We start from the raw sequence: 19,000 nt of genomic DNA, 5'->3' as shown, positions 1-19,000 counted from the left end.
AAAGCAAAACCCCAAAAAAATCCCATGTCCCAAGAGTAATGAAATGTTTTTTTGTTTTAGAGAAAAACACAGTAAAGACTTAAACAAGAGTCCGAAGAGTGAAAATATTTCATTTTGAGCATTAGAAATATATATTTGTAAAAGGATAAAATGATCAATAATCAGTTACAACTATAAGTTATAATTATAATCATATAACATACAGAATATATAATGATCATGCATATAATATTCATAATATATAATGTATATAATTCTATTATAATAATTCAGTTATTCATAATGGATTAAAAAGACCTTATTTAACTTTATTTTTAAGGACTTTAGTAGGCATGTTTCCCACATTTAGATCTTGCTTGTGGTATAACTATTGCCCATATGGGCCTATTTGCTTGATAATGCCACTGTATATCCTCTATTAGTTTGTAAGCACTTGTCATTTACTATTTAAAAAGCAAGCCAAATTACAATGCTGACCACAGAATTCTGCTTAAGAGCCCATCTTCTGATGTTTGTGCAAACATCAGAATTTATGATTTCCACTGGTCCCAGAATACCTCTCCCAAATTAAGTTGTTAAGAATATGCTACTCCGGATAAAGGACTGAAATCAGGGGATCCTGGTTCTATTTTCACTTCTGTCTTGACTTCCTGTGACTACCAAATAATTTTAGGTATATGATTTACTATGCATTTATAAGGTAAATAAAGAAAAATAAGGTATTATAAAACAAGTACTTCATTAAAAGTTTTAGCCCACAAAAATGGATCTAGTTTACCTACTTATTTTTATCCAAGGCCCTGAAAACATACTTTTATGCTTAAATCATTTCTCAATTCTACAAGATAACTGAATTTTGAATTTACTCACATTATCTGAGGGTGCAGTGTCTTCCTGTATGCTTTGGGAATTTAGCTTGCTCACTAGTTCATAAAGATGTAACAGCTTTAGCTTGTTTGCACAGAACTGCAGTAGTCCTTCATCCACACACTCGAGCTCTGAGGAGGAAAAGGACCCTGCATTTTAACTTGTATATATAGCCTGAAGTAGTGGAACATACTTTGCAGCCACATTAAACTTCTCCTTTTGGGAATCACACCAGAGGACTTATATCTCAATCTAATTTCTGATGCACTGCTGTTTGCGAAGATTACTGCTAATTCCTGGCATTATAAAACAAGAACTATTTTTATGAGATGTATTAAAGAGAAAGATATCAGGCTCATTTGTAAAACGAATGTGGTTGATAATGTGGAACTGAACAAAATAAGTATTTGTCTTTTCCTGAGTTAAGGCCAAACCACAAAATGCCCCAAATTAAAAGACACTAAGTCTCAGATTCTTTTATCAAGAAGTAATTACCAAACTATAACCTTTTATTTGTTCTGCCAGTATTTTAACATAGCACACCCACTGTACCAGAACAGAGCCTGACATCTATTTATATGAATTAAATTTCATCTCTGCATGACACTGTCATTTTTATTTCTACAATCTTAGTCTTGGAAATCTAATGTAATTGTTTCTGAACTTCGAATAAAGCAATCTGAACATATGCAGCTAACACCAATGCAATGTTGAATAAAAACTTATTCCAACTTATCTGCTAGAAAAGAAAACATTTCACAGAGATTCTAAAAAGACCTTTCTATACAGAAGGTATCTCTAAATACCTAACTTCATCTAGAACAGCTTCTAAATATGATCTTCTTCTCCCTATGAAATTTAAACACTATTGTCCCAGTGCTATTAAAAATCCTACAAAGCAGAAAAATGCAGTGTTTGCCACACACGGTCACTTGACCTCTTCTTCACAACCACAACATTCATAGAGCCTGGCATCTGTTTCGCATTATCTTTTGCCTACTAAGCACACTGCAAGATATGCCACTGCTCTTGTGAAATTAGAAGACTGGAACATTAGTCAAGTTTGTTCTTCATTGTGACTGTGAGGAAATAATGTCATGTATGACAATAAGAGATTAATGGGAATAATACACAAAAATACACACTCAGACGTAAGTATACAACTCTGTCAATTCCTCTTCAGTGGAAAAGGGCACTTAAAAAAAGAGTTCTTACAGAACTGCATGTGTGAAACTCACTCTTTCCTTTACACACCACTTCAAGAAAATGGTCAAAGCCACAAAAAAATGTCCCCAACAAGGTTTCCCCTCAAAGCTTTTAAACTATGAAAATGTGTTGCCACATTCTCACTGAGGCTGTCTCAAGGGAAACAGCCATTCTAATTGGCAAACAGTTTACTCAGGACTTTGACACAACAGTGGTAGGGATTTCTTGACTCCTGTTGTTAAAGGGTCTTCTCCTCCTAACAAGCTGAAATTAATCCAGGGAAGACAAACAAAAAAAATGGACAGATTTCTACTGCTGAGAAGTCCTAACATACACAAAGTGGCAGGCACATGCTTCTCCACTTTATGCCACAATATCCAGCTGGATCTCCTAAATGAGGTCACCTCAAACACAAGGAGGATTCTCCCGATCTGGTAAAATCCAAGTGCATCATTTCAAAGAAAGAACCTCACAAACTTTAGCAACAAGGTTGGTTTTCTTTTTTTTTGAATGGATAATGACAATCCCTGAGACTGTCCCCAGCAGAACATGAAATATAATGTCAGTGAAGCTTACCAAGAGAAGACACTAGGCATCTGACCAGAACTCAGATACTCAGTGCCTCCAGTACATTAAGATTTTACAGATCCAAAGTACCATATCTTTACTGTCTTCCTAGGAAAGAGAGAAAGCGCTAAAATGTCTTCACAGCCTGTGAAGCCTTTTTTCTAAAGGAAGCTTTTTTCTAGATGCAAGTACTCAGCCCAGTTATTTTATTTTTCTTTTTAAGTACAATCAAATTGTTAGGTACGTGGCAAGTATAGCAAAGCATATTTGTTAGCAAGCTATTTGCTGTCTGCGTGAAAAAAAGATCCATTTGTAGAAGCAACATACTGTGAAAGCTAGCGTGAAAACTAAGCAGATCAAGTCTGATACCCCTGTGGAACAGAGTAGTTCCACAATTGCCTTACAGCACTGCAGACAGTGCAAATGCCTCTCCATATTTGCAAAATAAATATCCACCTACCCTGTTTTTCTAAATTATCCATTAATGTCTGAGTGATGTTTGTGAGAGATGAAAGTGGCACGCGTTCACTTGTCAATATACTTTCCAGAGCCTGTCAAGCAGACATTCAACAGAATTAAACATTTATTTCATTTTACTGTTAAAACATAAAAGGTAAACCAACAACAGCAAAACTTTGACAACTATTTTCAGCTTTTTTTTTTTTTTTGGTCTTCACATATACTTGTGGCATATTTTGATCCTATAGTAAGGTCTGCTGGTCTGCTCTATTTTTATTATTTCAATTATTATCATGGAAGATGCCTTGAGGAAGTCACAAGTCAATATAATAGCTCAATCATTTGCTTCAACTCTAGGAACAATTAAAATATTTTTAAATATTTAAAAAGAATTTAGCACTAATCTAATAACACATTTTTCTAATATTGAAGTGTACTGACTTTAAATATTTACCTGTTTCTTTGTAGCAGGGTATTTAATATCAAGTATTAATTCCTTCGCTTCAGCTTCAATCAAGTCTGCAAACAAAGACAATGATGATATTAATTCATATTTTTCAAAATGGATTCTGACAAACAAGTCAACCTGCACCACAGCTGAGATGTACATGATCAGTTCATGCTATAGAGCTGGATACAACATTACAGAAGGTGCCAAAATAGGCTTGGTGAAAATGAAACAACATAACAGCTCATTGGCATCTCCAAATCTATCTTTTTTAAGAATTATATATTATTTAAAGGAAGAAGGATATGTAGATTCAAACGCTGAGCATTACATAGCATAACATGTTGCAAACAGATCACGTTTCTAGCAAGCACTCAAAGGAGATTTTAATATTTTGATCAAAGATTTAACTAGCAGACAAAACTTATACTGGATCTTTGCACGAGATAAATTTAATCTAGTAGTCTACAAAAAAATACAAGCCACTTAAAGATCATAATTCATAGCACATGCAGCTGTTAGAAAGCACTGTTATCACGCCTGTGTTTCTATACTTACAGGACAAATAATAGACAAACCATTTAATAAATAATTTCTTCAAACTGTATGTTAAGAGAACCTACCTGGATCTGAGGCTTTAGCTTTGAGTAAAACATTTAACTTCTTTACTAGATGCATATCCTTTGCTCGCTCACTTTTTTTATCACTGTAGAGAAATAATTTAACTGTATGAAGAAAACTGGAGTTTTCTACTTTGCATTTATGATACTTTAAGGTAACATTATATTAATAAAAATAAATTTAATATTTGAAAAAAATAAGGATATTACCAGAGTAGTACTTGGCCTGAAAATGAACACAAGAATCACTCTCAATAAATAAAACAGTTTCTAAAAACAATAATGAAATCCAGTTGCTTAAATAGAGTCCATAAAGTCCTTACCTCAATGCAAAATGAAAAGGTACATGGACAGTTTTTACACTTCCGGCGACTGGATCAACAAGACATATCTGGTAAGTCTGGGGCTGCCATCCCTGACTGGTCACATTGTTTAAACCCATTATTTTATAACCAGGATACAATAACCTGAAACCAATGAAAAAACCACGGCATTTACAGTTAAGAATGAAATCAGCAACCTTCAATTTTCATATACTGAATAAAATGATTTTTTTTTTTAATAAAGCTAAAGTTTAACAACTGCTAGGTGTGTTTATCAGTAAAGTGTGTAGAGTGATGGAGCATGACAGAATCCCATTCTATAAAACAAGATGCTGCTTTCACTGGAAACACTGCAGGGAATGCAGCAAGAGCCTGCCAGCGCTTTCTGCTTTTGTCACTGGAATATGCATGTACTGGTGTACTGCACCAACACAGCTAGTGTGCCCACATCCTAACTATGTCTTACCGACAATGCTTCCCCACATTGAAGGCCCCAACACGAGGCCCTTGCTGTGTGCTCCACACTTCCAAAATTCCTCTCCTTGGAGCATAGATCACAAGGAACTGAGCCACTCTGCTTGGACACTGTGCATTTCCAAAAGGAGAATAATCCACTTTCTCAGTTTCCCTCTCATGAAGGTCCTCTACAGTCTGTATCCAACCAACTTCTGCATCACGGTATCCTTTGTAAGAGAAGATAGAAATTCATTAGTGTACAGAAACTAATACAAGATGAGGATACATTACCACCGTTTACCAGTGGCAAGCTGTCAAACTTTGTTTCAAACTGTGCAATTCTGGCCAGTAGCCAGACTCCTGTTAAGCTTTGGTCCCTGCACTCAGAGCAGGGCTCATCAGAGGACTCCTCAGAGCCAAATGCTGCCTCCTGCAATGCTTTTGCAAGAAACAAGTTCTTCTGGGAGAAGCCACAAAAAAAAAAAAAAAAAAAAAAACCACACCACAGCTCACCAGGTCTGTATTTTGACATTACATCAATGCAAAAACTTCTCAGAGAAGAAAGATCTGTGGCCAAATTTCTTACATTTCAAAACTAAAGAGAAGATTTAATGAAGGAAACTTGCATAGTCAAGTAGGATATGTAAGTTTTTGTTCATATGTTTTTGTGATTAAAATGTAATTCTCAGTAAACAAATAGATGCTCATCTTCACTCTCTCTCTGGGTAATGCAAGTACTACCCACTTACAAACTTCATAAACAAAAGAGGAAGAAATGTTCTGCTGACATCACTAAATGCAATGGTTTAGCAAGTATGAATGAATACTTCAATCCACAAGTGAAACATTAATGCATAAAACAAGCTTACGACAAGATGTATTACACTAAGAAGGTTGCAAAGTATTCACAACTCTATTAATGATAAAGATATGGTTCAAAATATTTAATTCATTAGAAAGATTTGCTTAAGACAAACAAACAAAACTATTTCACATCTCAACACTCTCACTCAAAGCTGCAGTAGGGAAAGGCTGACAAACAAAAAAACCTTGGGACTCTGACAGTACAAGCTAGATTATACAAAGCTCTCAGTAATGAAGAAAAATTTTATAATTTTTTAATAAAAATTTTATTTAAAAATATAAAAAAATTACTATAGCTATTACACTGCCAGCATGTCCCTGAAGTTGCTACTATATTCACGACCACTAATCTGAACTATCAGGAGAGAGGGAGATTTACTAACTATTCATAAAACGTATCTCTCATCTCATTAAAAAAAAGTGCAAAATTTTAGTTCTGTAGACGGGAACAAGGTGTTGTAAGATTAGGTATGATTACAATTTGAAAGCTTAACATCTACATTTTCTTAAAAAAACCTCAGTTCAGAAGACACTGGACACCCACTTACTGTGCAGTCACCGTGATGAAATGACGGTCTAATGAATTGTGTATCCTCTAAACAGAAGTTTGAAAAATCATTTACTTTCTCAGCAGAATTAAAGACGACACTACAGCTTATCAAGAGAAGGTATCTTGGATAATAGAGCTAAAGATCTTTAAAAAAAAAAATAGGCCAAAAGCTTTCTGCTGTGATACAGACTGCAGGCAAACTATACAAACCAAACTGTTACTGTATTCCATTTCAGTATTCCAGGGATTGGTACAATACCCATATGGAGTTTACAACAAATCCATCTTTAATATTCGGTTTGTAATAAGACAGCGTACTGAAGTCTCTCATAATAATAGAATAACATTTGGAATTCTAAGTCTGAACATGAGAAGCCACAGTATTTTGAAAAGTATCATTTGCTATATTGACATACGCTACCATACCTTTCCACATGCGAACTGCAAGTCCTCTTGTAACATCCAGTAAAATAACTCTTCCAAAATCATCTGTTACTGCTGCTAATGTGTTACATGGAGAAAGACATATTCTTTCACCATGGCGACGGGAATCTGGTAGTCCAAACCTAAAAATCAAAGAAAAACACCAGATAGATATTTTTTGAGAAATACTAAACAGTATCTCATAAAGACTAATTCTTCTCTTCCTATTTTACTTTTAGGGTGCCATAAAGATTTGGGTAAAATGAAAAGCAAATGATGACAACTCTTTGTGCTGTCTACTGAGAGATCTTGAAGGTCTGTTAATGTCCTACTGAAAACCAAATTTCAGAAACTAGGATAAGCAGCTGCCTTGGCAATGTGTTGTCACACAAGGATCTCAGAGCAGTGTGTTACTTTGTAAGCCCCCTCTGACTGCCAACTAGTCTTGAAAATACTTTAAATTCAATCTTGATCGTTCTTCCTGATTTCTTAGTCTTTTATCAGCCTTTTTGAAAGCATTAAGTTACAACCTTTTTCCCCATTCTCCCTCCTCACCCAACAGGAAATTGGGATGACTTTTTTTTTTTTTGAGAGGTTTTAAGTTACAAGCAACAAGCAACTCATGCAGCTTCTTTGAAGTACTTCAGTGATAAACTTCAGGGGATGTTCATGTACCTACACTATCACTAAACTGTGCAAACTGTTCTTTTACAGCAACAACAAACAAGTTTGTTCAACAGAAGTTGAAGAAACGTGTAATTTGCACAGAATAAAGCTGAAATGAAACAAGCTTAAAACAAGTGATCAGCAAACTATCATCACTGTTTAAAGTCAGAAAAAATAAACAGGTTCAGTTATGCACTTTTCAAAATAATTCAAATAATTAAGAAAACAAGATTTTTAAAGCAATTGAGACAGTATTTCAAACTTGCCTCACTGCCAATGGGGTTGCTGGTTCAACTTTTGGTTTCTGTTTTTGGGCAGGTTCTTCTTCATGTTTGCTCTTCCAACCAAGCCAGCCACTTGCAATAGAAAAAGGTATTAGGAGAACTATACTAATGTTTCTGAAAAAATCCTCAAACTATTAGGTAGTTACTAAAATAAAAATAATTTAACATCATTTTTTATTTCATTTACCTGGCAGCGTGAAATAATGCTGAAGTCAGTTTACTTGCAACTGCTAAGGCAACATGAGACAACAGAGGCTGTGAGCTACCCTGAAAGAAAGAAACAAAAAGTTTAGGTAGTTTTTTAGGCCTCCTATGGACCTTCAGCTTAGAAAGCATAGCTTTAAGACTCTAAAAAATTTTAATTCATTGCCCCCAGAAGAGCCATTCTGACATCTTTACCATTTCAAAATCCTCCCGTAAGTCACTGGTAGCTCAGTAAGTTTGTCTGCAACGGAAGTTAAATAAACTCTGTGTATGAGTTATCATGGAGAGTTAGCTGGCATATGGCTTTGATGTCCTTGCAAATACCAATGTTAACAGTTCCGTCATAAACATGTTGCAAAAGCAAGTACAAAATCAAAATTCCAATTCTAGCATTTTCAATCAACTTTTAACCCTGATAAGGCCAGCACACACGTAGGGTCTGAATGTACAAGACACACACGGCTACATTGACAACCTTTTCCTCCAATACAAGAAAAAAAAGGAAGTTTAAGTGTATTATAGGTAACATTAAGCAAAAGCTGTAGTTCTCTTCTACAAGTAGCAGTGCCACTGTATGAAGTCACCACAGTATACTCAGGCCATGTACATGACCAAAGCCCCAAAGCCTCCAAAAATCCCTAACAGACATGTTTACACAACTACAACCTAATTATAAATAAAATCTCAGGTTACCTAACTGGCAATAAATTAACAAATTTCTATCAAATTTGTTTTAGGATAAGTAATTCATTGACAGAAACCTGTGGTAGACGTGACTACCATTACCAAATGACTCCAGTTTCTGATCAAGAGGGGGAATCATCAGCATACAATGGCTATAAGAATAACTTTGAAATACTTATATAGAAATAAGAATTACTACTTATTCAAACAGTTTCAGAAAGTCAGCTTTGTAGTACATACCTCCAGGGCAAAAAAGAAACCAGTGAAAGGATTGGATCCAACAGTAACATACTGAGACATAGCAGGTGGGCTGTTTTTTATAGCTGCATTATATCCACCTATATTGGAGGCAGTCTTCATTTGGTCAAAAGGACATAATGTCATGATGCCTAACAAAAACATTAAAGCGAGTGTCTTTTACTTTCAGAACAAAAACATGCAATGCAAGTCTAAATACATTCCTGCCTTGCTTTCTTGACTGACCAGCCAAGATTTGGGAAGGAGTACCTCTAACCATATAAATTCCAAACAATACAGCAGAAATAACCTAATGTATTTTAGTTAATTATAAAGCATAGTTTGCTTGTTTAGAAGAGCAAAAGTAAGACAAAGTGCCCTAGTTTTCATTAAAAAAAGCTGAGCAAGATTTGTTATGATGATAAAAAATAGGAACAATCTTACATGATGAGAAAAGTGAAGATTCCCACATATTTCCTGAACATTAACAACTACAGAACCAGCAGAGATGCATGCTGAAGAACAGTATCAGTATTGTAGAGTTCAGCTGCAAAACACATCTATTGATGGTTAACCAAATCCACTTCACTTGCCTGTTTAGCCCTCTTTTGACCTCCCACATGCTTTTGTGAAAAAATGGAAGAGTAATGAAGTTTACTGTCACTCAGATCTGCCTGTCTGACAAGAATCTGGACTTCTGCAAATTCCTAAGAAGTAAAAGTTAGAGTCTAGAAGTACGTTTGCCTTTTTTTGGAAAGGCACAATCTCAAATTTTAGTTTCTTGATATGCTAGATTCAGGTAAAACCCCCATCAGTCTGAACTTGCCTGCCAGACAGTTCTTTAACCTGGCAGAAAAGGGAAGAACTGCATCAGATCTAGTCTCTCTGGTCTGTTTCTTGCCAAATTAGAAGACAAGACAGCTAGCATTGTAATATCCTTTCTCTCCCCTCAAATGGACAGAGGATGCTCAAAGAGACTAGTAAACAAAGTACAATGTACTTTTGATGGTGATTAATGCTATCATTCATTACACCAACCTTCTCCCACTATTTTTATCCAAACAGTACCACTAATAAGTGCTCTCACCTCAAGCTTAACAACACTAAACCATTCAATTTCATTCAAGCCAAATATTTGAAAATAAACAGAAGTGCTTACCAATACTAGCATGGTCAACAATTGTATCCACATCCTGCAAACCCCACTTCTTATAAGCTAACGGTGGCGGCTGAACATTCTCATTGCCAGATGCTGCAGCTGACAAAATTTGATAAAACACAGAAAACCTCTGAGTCAAAGGCAAAGCAATAGCACAATAAAGGAAAAAAAAAAAAAAAAAGAAGAAATTTGAAGTTTATGTTTAGAATGTGCAAGACAGTCAATACCACTCAGGCAACTTGCACTCTGAGGACATTTTCTGTTGTGGAAGCAATCTGCACAAATGCAATATATGCATCCACATTAAAGGACAAGCAAGGAAGATACAAATTTCACCTTGATTTGATATCTGACAAACATAAGTAAATTTCATGTAATGTAATGTTCTATTAACAAACTCAGAAATAAGTATTTCCTCTTAAACCTACCTCTTGCTACCTGATTGCGACATGCACGAAGGGACTGAAAGAGGCTGAAACCATCAATTGTCACAATTGCTGCCGGATACAAGATACTTAGTTCTTCATTCTGTGAAAGCAAATGGGAGAAGACAGTTACTGCTGTAACAGTACAAACTAGAAAAGAAGCTGTTAACTACATGAAAAAAAGCATTACATCCAAAGAGTTAATTTCTAACAAGCCCCAGGCAACAAAACTACTAAAATTAAGTATTAACACTGTCCCATATATGAACAGTTATTTAAAGCCCATCATTTTATACTTTTATCTTCTTTCAGTGACTTATGTTTGCTTAATGTATTTTATGTCTTAGGGAGAAAACAAAAGTTACAGTAGCTTGTGAAGGCCACAGAAAGACACGTTTATCTAGAATACAACTGTCAAGGTTTTACACACCAAATTCTCAAAGTAGATTAGCACCTGAATTACCACTTGGGCACAAAAATGTTAATTTGGTCATATAAATTCAAGATTCAAATTCCTTAATCCTTCCGTATTTCAAAACTGATCCTAAAATGTCATACTAAAAATCACATGAACATTTGCATAAAGCAAGCTTGGAAGTTTCTGCAACTTCATTAGTTTTTTGCATAAAGCATGTCAACTCAGCCAAGAGCAAAGAAAAATGACTTTTCTACTAAATAGCCTGCGCTCTACAAGTACCTTCTCTATAGGAAATAGAATTACATGCAGATTCTTAGCACCACCTCCAATAAACACTGTTTTTTAATTTTCAACTATCTTCTCTGTGAAGCAAGTGCTTACAAATGAGTACGTATAGCTCTTGGCATCTATCAAGATGTGTTTTCTCCTTTCCTCGATATATTATCATATTTGTGCACATAAATGAAAAGACAGGATATGAATGAATCCTTCCTTTGCAACACTGTCACAGACAAAACAGAAACAAATCTACAGAGCAAACTCAAAATATAAAAGAAATGCTGAATCCTCTAACTATACAAGCAAAAGTAGTTCTAGAACAAGACATTCACCGTCTCTTGTTCTATAGAATTTTCTACCCATCAAACACTGGTAAAGAATGTAGAGGATTCACAGAGAAGACTCCCTTCCATACCCCTTAACACTGCCACTTCGCTTTTGAAATAATCTGACAAAACCTGTTCTGTGACACCAGGATGCCTGGGAATTTCATAGGTTCTGCACTTAAGCTGCAGGACAGGATCTTCATTTAAAAGCTGTGCAAGAAGCAGTACTCCACTCTAAAAGAGAAAGAATAATCACTGTGAACAATACTGTCCTTTTTCTTAGGGAAGGCAAAGAGCAATAACTACAGAAATGGATATTTTATAGAAATATTTATTACAGTAGCTGCCTTGTGGGCCTGCCATGCTGAGAAACATACCTCAGTATAAAATCGAACATAGCCAGAGGTGAAGCCAACCACAATGCAGGTCCAGTCAGGACGACCTGTGGAACTCCTGTTTCACAAAGACAAACCAGAAGTTAAGAACAAATCCTGTTCTAAGCTGCAGACGTAAGTGTAATTAATATAAGGAGACTGACAATGCACATTCACAGGAATATCAATTCTTACCTCTTCTGACTTGCCAGTGGGATACACAATACACTACTCACACATTCACTAGAAACAGAAAGATAAAACTAATAAGCATATTTTATCCTCCAGTTGTGAAAGTTTGCTCTACGTGACAGATCTTGCCCAGTCAGCATTTTTAATATTTTAACAAAATATTAAATCATCACACAATTTATCAAATTCATACCAAAAAAGGCAAAAAAAACCTTTCTTTTAAAAAAATACTTTAAATTACGAGTTCACACGAACAGTGCCCAAATGGATTGCGTAAGTACTTATTACACCTTTTTAATGCTCTCTTTCATCATTCATGGACTGATTACTCTGACACCTCTCTTCAGTAAATATTCAAATCAAATGACACATACGTAAAGGTAAATATGTTTGTTCTGATCTATACTGATATATATACTGAGGACAAGTCTTAAAAAAAAAATTAAACCATATTTATCAAAATACACTTCTGAAGTACATTATGTAATTAAGTATGATTTTACATCCACTGCATTTCACCACTTCATAATTTGAGAGAATTTCAAGAACACGGTCTTCTCAGCTACAGAAGAATCTGAGCACATTCAATGTACAGCAGGCAGAGTGTGCAAAAGGCAAGCAGAAGGGCAGGCCACAATATTTCAAATCGAAAGTTATTTAACTGTTACCACAATAGACAGTTTTTCTGGGGAAACACAAGCAGTACAGAGGTTTTGTGAAAGAGCATATAAATTCAAGATGACATTCCAAACATCACTCTAAGTGTAAATGCCTGCAGTATTGTTGGTTATTTGCATTTGAGGTCACCTTCACTCCCTATGGAGCAATTAAATTACCAGACTAGACAATTACAGAAAGAAGCTTTCTAAATGCAAGTTTAACATGAGTTGCAGTAAAATCACAGCTTAAAATCTATGTTTAATGTCTCAGTGAAATCTCATCTTTAATAGGAAAGCATAGCCACCACAGGGTATTTTCAGTTGAAGACAACTCTGGGCAGAAAAATTCAAGTCTTTAGACAATCTGACAGTATCTGTTACATTTATGCTTACCCAGAAATAAAACCCCCACCTACAGGAAACCCTTAAATCAAGCCATAGCAAGCATAACCATTTATCTAAACAAAGCTACCCATTCCGTATGACAGCATCTCTTGGGGCTCTGACAATACTAAGACTCCAGAGTTGTTTGGTCTTTTTCCTTTGTTTGTTTTTAATAAAAATTTACAGGGTAATTTCAGTGGTAGGATAGGGAAAGGTCCTAAATACACACCATACACACCATAAAACAGCTCAAATATATGGCAGCAGCAAGTTTATTTTTACAGATTGGAGATAGACTGATTAAGTCAATGCCTCCTACAGAATAACAGAAGGGTGAAGCCAACAGGCATGTTCAAAGGCAGACAGCAACTCAAGACTGCAAACTCCATAAGGAAATCCAAATCCTATTCCATATGGTAGATTCCAGAAAGCATCGGTCTGGTTATCTGAAGACAGATCTAGCAGAAATTTCGTATAAACACCAAATATATGACCAAGGCAAATTTTCCAAGTCCTCTTAATGACTTGGAGCCTAAAACCATTTCAAAAAGTGACAGAAGCATGTAAAAGACTTTTTACTATGGAGGTCAGAGATGCAAAGCATAGATGAAATTCAACGCATCTAAGAAGATTAATACATTAAAAAGCATGTTAATGTTGATCACTGTTTGTAACTTCAACTGACTTCTTAAAGAGATGGCTTCCTATTTGCTTGAGGTTGTGAAAATGAAAATAAGAATTTCTAAAACAACTTCATACATTTCCGGTTGCAACATGTCCTGACAAAATACCATCTCTAGAATAGAGATGGTATTACCTACAGTAAAAGAATACATATACTTTTTTCTTCTAGTGACAGGAACCCGTAAAAAGCCCAATAATCCAGATTGGTTCAGAATGTCTAAGTTATATGGAAATACACTGATTTGCAGACAGCACTTCTCAATTTTATGAACTTGTCCTAAGATATCACACTGCCCATGAAGCAGACAAAGGTCACACAACTTACTAGTGTTGTTTTCAACATTAAAATGTATAAAACCATGAATGTGCTTAGATAATAGCCAAAAACTATATGCTACCAATTATTAAATACAAAAACATTTTAATCACAGCTACATTTCAAGACCTACCCTTCTTCAACATTCAGAGAGCCACTCCAGCCAACAGCATACTGCATTTCTTCTTTGCCCTGGTCACTGTGCTTCCATTTAGCTGCCATTAAAAATAGACAGCATCTATTAAACTGTAATGCCTTGCATCTCACAGATATAATTCTATTCTTAATCTTTGCTTCTGTACAATACATCCTACCACACTTAGATTAAGCACCAATTACATACCTTGAAGATTGTAAATAAAACACTGTTTTTAGTAACTTTTCTAAAGAAATCTTGTTTCTAAAAAACTCAAATAGAACAATATGCTATTAAAATCCTTCTGAACACTTGGTTTTGTTCAAAAACCTCCATACAACAACACCCACTTCCTGAAATTTTAAAAGGTTCAATTAACATAACAGGCATCTTTGGGATAAAAGTATTAAGCAAGGGCAAGCTGCTTCTGGGATGATTACTGAAGTTGAGCTTAAACAGATAGCAAAACTTTAATTTTAACTCCCCAAAACAGGCATGGGAATCCTACACTAAATCTGACAACTTTTAATGATCACATCATAACCAAGGTTAGAAAACACTACACTTTCTTATTCACAGGGTTGAATTGCAACTGACATTTTACTGTTGAATCATCTTCCAGTTGCAAATGTACAACTAACGCTGTGTGGGATTTGTCTGATGCCTAAAACTTGAGACACAAGGACAACCTACCACTGTGTGGTACAGTTACTACAGAGAAGTTCAGCCACAGCAGTTCTCTAGCAGGTGAGCTAAATCATCTACTTATTCTTGATCCATTAGGAACTTTCTGAGGAATACCGCTGTCATTTTATTTTCTGTGAAAAATTAGCAACTAACCTATGTGTTTTTTAGAATATATAATTGCACATAACTTGCATTAATTTGTCATGCTGCAAATGCATTTGCCTATTTATGCAACTCCAAGCTTCAACAATCTGTTGTGTTTTTTTTTGTGGTTTTGTTCTTAAAGGATATTAAAGAATCACAGAATGGTTTGGGTTGGAAGGGACCTTAAAGGTCATCTAGTTCCAACCGCCCTGCCATGGGCAGAGAGGGACACCTTCCACAAAATCAGGTTGCTCAAAGCCCCATCCAACCTGGCCTTAAACACTTCCAGGGATGGGGCATCCACAGCTTTTCTGGGCAACGTGTTCTAGTGCCTCACCACCGTCATAGTAAAGAGCTTTTTCCTTATACCTGATCTAAATCTACCCTCTTTTAGTCAACGTCATCCCCCCTTGTTCTATCACTACACTCCCTGACCAAGAGTCCCTCCCTATCTTTCCTTGTAGGCCCCCTTTAAGTACTAGAAGGCTGCTGTAAATTCTCCTCTTCTCTAGCCTGAACAGCCCCAGCTCTCTCAGCCTGTCTTCATAGGAGAGATGCTCAAGACCTCTGATTGTCCTCATGGCTCTTCTCCAGACCAGCTCTAACAGGTCTGTGTCTTTCTTATGCTGAGGGCTCCAGAGCTGAATGCAGTTCTCCAGGTGGGATCTCACAAGAGCAATGGGGAAGAATCACCCCATAGCACTAGGTTTCCCAGCATCAAGCTCATTTCCCAGCATCAACCACCAACTGCATGTGTTAAGAGCAATACCCCAGGCATCAGCACATGTGTAAATGGAAGATGGCTGATCAGTGTTTATATATTATTCAGGGTACCTCTAAAAACAGTTTGAGAACTCTGCTTTAGAGTAAAATAAAAAGCCACGTATTCTTCAGGATGGAGAAGAATTTTTTATCAATGCTGGAAATCTTGAAGACAATCCACCTCAATTTTCTTTCCTTCAAGCAACCGTGACTCAGTTGATTTTTTTCAAGGGAGAAGAAAAATAAGTTAAAATATTTTAGCAAAGGATAAAACTAACAGTAAAGTTTTGTTCCGCTTATTGGGAATGATTAACGTCAACATCTCTGATTAACAGAGTATTTATACAGCATATTTTGGATTTAGTTATTAATGATAAAATGTTTTTCTCAGATAACACTATAGCTGAGAAATAAGGACAAAATAAGTAACTTACCAAGCAATACCTAGAAAATACACCACAGGTACTACAGAACGTTCCAAAATTCTTCAAAATATGACTTGGGAGGGTAAGTAGACAGGAGAAAAAAACTAGATCTCACTACTACTAAATGTACTAACACATATACTTAGTAGAATGTATACTTACACACTAAGAAAACTGCTTTCTGCTCATTCGCTATTACCATCAGGTCATTTGTTGGTGACAAGGACAACACACAGTCTTGAAGCCAGTAATTTTTCTGGTTCTTGGAAGCAGATTCCTCTTCTTCCTACAGGTAAAGCTTTAGTTAATGCATGCAATTATTTTTACATACAGAAAAACCTGCAAGGTTCATGACACTCTGACTTGCTCTCATTACCAGTCCTGAACGCACAATCACCTTTCAAGTTGCTGGCCCTCCAACTTGCATAAAAAGCCATGATACACAAAAAGGCAACCTTGCACTAATTATATTTGCATGTTTGCAAATCAGAAAACAGAAAAATCCCCACTGGGAGTTAAGATTGTAAATAATATTTATTTTGGGTTTTCCCTTCTACAGTTCAAACACAGCAAAAGCTTTAGACTATATTTAATAGCAAACTAAATGGTTCACAGCAGTAAAGTACAAATCTCAGTTTAAGCTAGCTTCAACCCGGACTTTGTAAGAAACACCAGAGGATTAAATGGAGAGCTGGTTGTTTTCACCTACAACTCCTTAAAATGAAGTAACAGGAAAATCCTCTATTAAAAAAAAGCTACTTCACACACTGACCAATGACCCCGCACTCTCTATGCATTATTACACTTCATTGCTATGTGTGAATTGTACAACATTTCCCTCTCAGCTGTATTCCTGGTGACAGCGAAAAGGACCAGAGCGATCAGCATGGAGCTGGGACAGGAGAGGTTCAGGCTGAGTGTTAGAAAAAGATTCTTCACTGATAGCGGTCTGGCACTGGAACAGGCTCCCCAGGGCAGTGGCCATGGCACTGAGCCTGCTGGAGTTCAAGAAGCGTTTGGACAACGCTCTCAGACACACAGTCTGGTTTTTGGGTGGTCCTGAGCAGACCCAGGAGTTGCACTAAATGATCCTTGTGGGTCCCTTACAGCTTGGGATATTCTATGATTCTATGAAATGCTCTAGGAAAAGATCTGTGCATGACAAGTAAAAGAGACTGGCTTCTTCCCACTCCTATCCATCATCAATATGAATGGCCTAGTTCTTGCCTATGCAATATGAACAAGATCAAGTTCCTTGCAGAAAGGCAATCCTGTCATGAAGTCACAAAAAACTTTTTCCGTCCATAGAAAATGTACAGTCATGCGACCTCAGCAGGGATACCTGCGGTTACAAGGCTGCAGTCCCAATTGCTAATAATTTTTATCCAGCTATTTCTAACACACACACTGACAGAGAGCACACTGGCATTTTTCAAGACTTTACAAAGAGATAATGATAATGATTTCCTGGGATACTCATGACTTTTAACTCCTTGTGTCAATGGTAAACATATTAAGTGCAAAAATATATAAGCAGAAACCAAAGAAAATCCTTGCAGTTATTTTTTAATGTAATGTGTTTCAAATTGAGGAAATAGAAACCAAAAATCAAAGACTTGTTTAAAGATTAAAATGAATTAACATACCTCAGAACTAAAAAATATCTATATGCATAAACAAGTAACTTGAAACCTAAAAGACTTAAAATATGGTCAACACATTACTGACGAAAGTGTTAAAACAGAAAAAGCACGTAACTTGTAAAAAGCCTACTTTAAAAAGTGAAAAACAGCATGATTAAAATCAGCTCTTAAGATCAGACATCAGCATCACCATCCCTACTAAATAGGGAATCAGTTGCATACGAAGACACCTTGCAGAAGAATTTTTTAAAAATCAATGTCTTTATAAAAGTTCCATGAAACAGATACTTGTTCAGGTGACTTGAATAATTCCCAGAAGAGATGCATTTTACACTACCTATAATGCAAATCAGAGAGTTTTAAAAACTATTATATTGTTACAATATTCTAACAGTAATATTGTAATATATTGTTAGCAACATAACATTGTTATATTACAATAATAGTTCTCAACTCTGTGCTAGACTGATTGAGTTCAGTTTTGGTGTGTGGTCTCTACTTCGACGAATATGCTTCTACACAGAACCACCATTTTCATGTGGATGACAGTTCCGTCCTTCTTAAGAGTTTAACCTAGAACCACCAGCAACTTTGGATGAAAACAAGCAAGCAGAGAGGGCTTCACCTGCTTGGCCAGAAGCACTCATAGGTCTTTAGCAAGAAGGGTGTGAACTACATTGCAGAAGTTTGCCATTTTAAAAAGAAATTAATAAAAACGATGACAGTTACAACTCAGCTACACCTGCTAGACCTATTTACATCATACGTAGAAAACATTGAGGGAATTACGAGCATTATGGTACATGTAATAAAGATGCAGCCTGAGAAACACATTAATTTCATGAAAATCATAGTGGAGTTGAACACCCATGCTATTCAAGAGATTTTATGCTCCTTTCATTCCTTGACATCAGCTTCAGAGTGATTCATCCCTGGGAGAAACCACGCTCGTTTTAACTTCTCACCTCAGATGTAGCATCTGTTTCCCTGCTCAAGTAAATAGCTGAAAAGATGCTGTCCCACTCCTTGGGCGTACTTCCCGCATATTGAGACAATTACAACAGTTAAGAGTTTTATTAACAAGGTGAGGTCCAGATTCCTCAATGTACCTCATTAGCTCTAACATGGC

The 19,000-nt window shown here is 36.1% G+C and overlaps 1 protein-coding gene across 3 annotated transcripts in view; it reads right to left on the bottom strand.

The window, feature by feature from the left end:
• Positions 1-19,000, bottom strand: part of RAB3GAP2 (RAB3 GTPase activating non-catalytic protein subunit 2) — a 50,662-nt gene that overhangs the window by 20,101 nt on the left and 11,561 nt on the right. For 2 of the 3 annotated variants that reach the window (XM_083829647.1, XM_083829648.1), the window contains exons 3-19: positions 16,391-16,514; positions 14,208-14,289; positions 12,035-12,082; positions 11,843-11,918; positions 11,598-11,699; positions 10,446-10,545; positions 10,018-10,116; positions 8,862-9,010; positions 7,921-8,000; positions 7,716-7,805; positions 6,787-6,926; positions 4,957-5,173; positions 4,491-4,634; positions 4,171-4,253; positions 3,554-3,618; positions 3,101-3,191; positions 871-998 (exon numbers count right to left, since the gene is read on the bottom strand). In XM_083829647.1, the coding sequence (XP_083685773.1) occupies positions 871-998; positions 3,101-3,191; positions 3,554-3,618; positions 4,171-4,253; positions 4,491-4,634; positions 4,957-5,173; positions 6,787-6,926; positions 7,716-7,805; positions 7,921-8,000; positions 8,862-9,010; positions 10,018-10,116; positions 10,446-10,545; positions 11,598-11,699; positions 11,843-11,918; positions 12,035-12,082; positions 14,208-14,289; positions 16,391-16,514 (1,818 nt within the window). Of the gene's footprint in view, positions 1-870; positions 999-3,100; positions 3,192-3,553; positions 3,619-4,170; positions 4,254-4,490; positions 4,635-4,956; positions 5,174-6,786; positions 6,927-7,715; positions 7,806-7,920; positions 8,001-8,861; positions 9,011-10,017; positions 10,117-10,445; positions 10,546-11,597; positions 11,700-11,842; positions 11,919-12,034; positions 12,083-14,207; positions 14,290-15,875; positions 15,993-16,390; positions 16,515-19,000 lie in introns of those variants that run through there. The other variant, XM_083829649.1, reaches the window with a different exon arrangement.

The sequence above is a fragment of the Anser anser genome (genome assembly GCF_964211835.1).
Source record: "Anser anser genome assembly, chromosome: 3".
Classification (NCBI taxonomy): domain Eukaryota; kingdom Metazoa; phylum Chordata; class Aves; order Anseriformes; family Anatidae; genus Anser; species Anser anser.
This window is presented reverse-complemented; position numbering and strand designations above follow the sequence as displayed.